Source organism: Beta vulgaris, chromosome 8 (genome assembly GCF_026745355.1).
Source record: "Beta vulgaris subsp. vulgaris cultivar EL10 chromosome 8, EL10.2, whole genome shotgun sequence".
Taxonomy (NCBI): domain Eukaryota; kingdom Viridiplantae; phylum Streptophyta; class Magnoliopsida; order Caryophyllales; family Amaranthaceae; genus Beta; species Beta vulgaris.
The window spans coordinates 9,530,467-9,534,134 of NC_079209.1; the positions used below are offsets into that span (position 1 = coordinate 9,530,467).

Below are 3,668 nucleotides of genomic sequence, written 5' to 3' on the forward strand. Positions count from 1 at the left end.
CAATGGTTTGGATGGTGAATTTCGATATTCTAGTGGTGTTATGGTGCTGGTGTTTTGGTGATGCTGGTGACGCTAGTGATGTTCTGCTGGTGCTGGTGATGCTAGTGGTGTTTCGGTGGTGCTTGTGCTTCTGGTGGTGGTGTTTCAGTGGAGCTGATGATGATAGTGGTGCTTCGGCAGTGGTGGCAACATTTTGTAGTGGTACTAGCTAGTGGTGCTCCTATGACGATGGTGGCAGTAGGTACCAGTACCGGTGGTGCTCCAACGGTGGTGGCGACAGTAAGTAGTGACAGTGTGACGGCATTAGATGGTGCTTGGTCCCACTTTCTCTCTCCACTTTTAAACATAATCACATGCCCTCACTTTTTCCTAATCTCACCTTAAGAAATTTCAAATAGGAGTCTGTGCCACTCCTATTGTTGCGTTTAAAACGAAATGGACGAAGTATATAAGATTTCTACATGACTATTAAAGGAAAAATAATGATAAGATTATTTGTATATATTATAGTAGATTTTTCTATTTTAAAAAATGGAACAAAAATAAGTTGGATTGGATCGGAGTCGGATGTTAGGATTTTAAATCGGATCAGATTCGAATTTTCGGAAACGGATGTCGGAGCGAGTTGGAGTCGAATTTAAAATCCAACTTTTTGTAGGATAGGAGTTAGGGCCTGTTCTCCCCAGCTTATTTTCAGTTCAGTTCAGTTCAGTTCAATTCAGTTCAGTTCAGTTCAATTCAGTTCAGTTCAGTTCAATTCAGTTCAGTTCAGATCAGATCAGTTCAGTTCAGACCAGTTCAGTTCAGTTCAGCTCTTGACAATACTTTTACTCTCACATATCACTATTCATTTCAGTTCAGTTCAGTTCAGTTCAGATCAGTTCAGTTCAATTCAGATCAGATCAGATCAGTTCAATTCAGTTCAGTTCAGTTCAATTTAGTTCAGTTCAGTTCAGTTCAGCTGTTTTATGCCGAAGAGAACATGCCCTTAGAATATGTATAATTCGATCCAAGCTAAGTTCGACCATTGCCATCCTTAAATAGATATACCATATATGTATGTACCGTCTAAATTTGATTTTGGCATAATAATTATCTGCGCTCCGCTCACAAGCAGTACCAAAAACAAGAATTTTGGGTGTCGAAATAACCCCGTCAACATGCATGCTAATGACTTTCTTTTTGGTTTACTAGAGTTTGAAAGAAAGAGTGTCGAAATAACCCCGTCAACATGCATGCTAATGACTTTATTTATGGTTTGATAGAATTGTAATTAGCTAAATTTTTATAGCTCTCATCAAAATATATCACTTTTTTAAGTAATATTTAAACCATAATTATCCAATATCATAGTGCTATATTAGCACCTTTTCCTTACATAATTTTCTTTGGCAACACTTTTTTTACATAGTTTTCAATGCACATTTTCAAAGTTTAACAGGATTATTTCTGAAAAGCGGCATTTCATTCCTTGATATTCTACTACCAATATGTACAACATTATCACTTTTTGTAAATTAATATAACTAATATAGTTTAGAGTTTAATCAATTGGTATAGCATTTGATGAATGCTAAATAAGCACTAATACATCCAACATAAAAATTAAGACCTAAGCTACTGCGGTAAACTGTGATTACAAGCTTTAACAGCCTCTAGAGTGGAACAGATCAATTCAAAGTACTCTTTTTTTACTAAATCCAAAATTGAACTTTGAATAGTTGAACAAATATTAGTAGTATAGTAGTATACCATGCAAGACAATAAAAGGTCTTACCCTTTACGCATTTGGGCCAAGTCAAGATCTCCATATTTAACATTCCAGTCAACATTCTTAAAGTTGACCCAGATAAACCTATAAATATACTCCATATAACAACCCCAACTACCATTGTCATCAACATCAACAAATCCATCAAACACACAGAAAAAAAACACACCAGATATTGAAACATGGTTTCTTTACAATTACCCACAAAAAGTTCTCTTTCTTATTCAAACAAATTCATTATCACGAAAAATGCAATTAATATTCCAAAATACCTAAAGTACCCAAAAATAACAGTCCCAAAAGTACCAAATCAAGCTCAAAAACAACTTCTTATTGAGGAGCTTAATAATAAGCTTACTAATCTCCCTTTATTGTCAAGAGAATCAAAACCAATTACACCCATCAAAAATGTCCAAAACCAAACAACCATTAAACTCTATTATTATGCGATCTTAGAAGAAATAAATGATCGTATAGAAATGCACCAAAACATATGTAACCAACGTGAGAATTGGAACTCGTTGTCGTTAAACTCAGTCAACATGATCACCTTAACTGCAGTTACCATGGCAGGACTCGCCGAGGTGAGTGGGCCCCATGGGTTAGGGTTGAGGGTATCTTCAACCTTACTGTTTGTTGCAGGCACAGGAATCCTTCTGATAATGAATAAAATCCAACCTTCTCAGTTGGTTGAGGAGCAAAGGAACGCGGTGAGGCTGTTCAAGAAGCTTCAACGAAAGATCGAAACCGCCCTCGCATTACAAACACCGGTTCAGAAAGACGTGGAGGAAGCGGTGGCGGAGGTGGTGGCGTTAGATAGAGCGTATCCGTTGCCGCTGTTGGGTGCCATGCTTGATAAGTTTCCTAAGACTTTGGAGCCAGCTGTGTGGTGGCCGTCTAAAAAACAACAGACAATAAGTTCATCATCAGTTGATAATAATACATGTTTTTACAACAACAACAAAGGTGATAATGAGCAAAATAATGGTTGGAGTAAAGAGTTGGAAGAGGATATGAGAGAGATTGTAGGAGTGACAAAGAGAAAAGATGTTGTAGATTATGTTCACTTAGGGAATAAAGCATTGAAGTTTAATAAAATGTTGGCTGTCTCTGGCCCACTTTTGACCGGTGTGGCGGCAATTGGGGCTGCTTTTGGTGGTCCAGTGGCAGGCCTTGTTGCCGCGGTTGCCGGATCGATGGCAGCTGCTGTAAACACCATAGAGCATGGTGGGCAAGTAGGGATGGTGTTTGAGATGTATAGGAATTGTGGTGGGTTTTTTAAGCTCTTAGAAGAGACTGTTGAGTCTACTTTAGAAGAGGGTGATTTAGGGAAGAGAGAAAATGGGGAGGTCTTTGAGATGAAGATGGCTTTGCATTTGGGAAGGAGTTTGTCTGAACTAAGAGATTTAGCTGACAAATCAAGAAGAAATGGAGGATGTGTAGATGAGTTTGCAAGCAAGTTGTTCTAATCATGCACATAGTTGTCTGAATTGTAATTAAAAATTCTTTCATTCTTTTATTTGTTGAAAAGTTTAGGTGATTAATCTGTATATGTATAACCTTACATGAGATTGTATAGCAAAAGCTTTGAGAACGAAATGTAATTAATTTCTTGCAAATATTTTCCAATGACATTTTAGTTTGTAGAATCATCATCTTGCACGAAAATGTGTATGCACGTGTATGACAGTATGAGAATCCAAGTGTATGTGGGAATTCAAGAACAAGGTAGTTTGAATATGTGAAATAAGAGCAACAAATTTCATACTTGAATCTAAAATATCATGGTTTCCGAATGAAACTTATTCTATAAACAAGTAGGTGCTCTAATGCATGGTAGTTGGACTTGCAATAAAATACACTGATTGACAAATAGGTCAAGGATTAGATTCATATT

At 37.0% G+C, this 3,668-nt stretch overlaps 1 protein-coding gene across 1 annotated transcript; it reads left to right on the forward strand.

The window, feature by feature from the left end:
• Positions 1 to 1,582: 1,582 nt before the first annotated feature.
• LOC104901031 (probable F-box protein At4g22030) lies at positions 1,583 to 3,256 on the forward strand. Its single transcript, XM_010688574.4, has one exon. The coding sequence runs from the start codon at positions 1,954 to 1,956 to the stop codon at positions 3,238 to 3,240; it is 1,287 nt and encodes a 428-aa protein (XP_010686876.2). The 5' UTR covers positions 1,583 to 1,953; the 3' UTR covers positions 3,241 to 3,256.
• Positions 3,257 to 3,668: the final 412 nt, after the last annotated feature.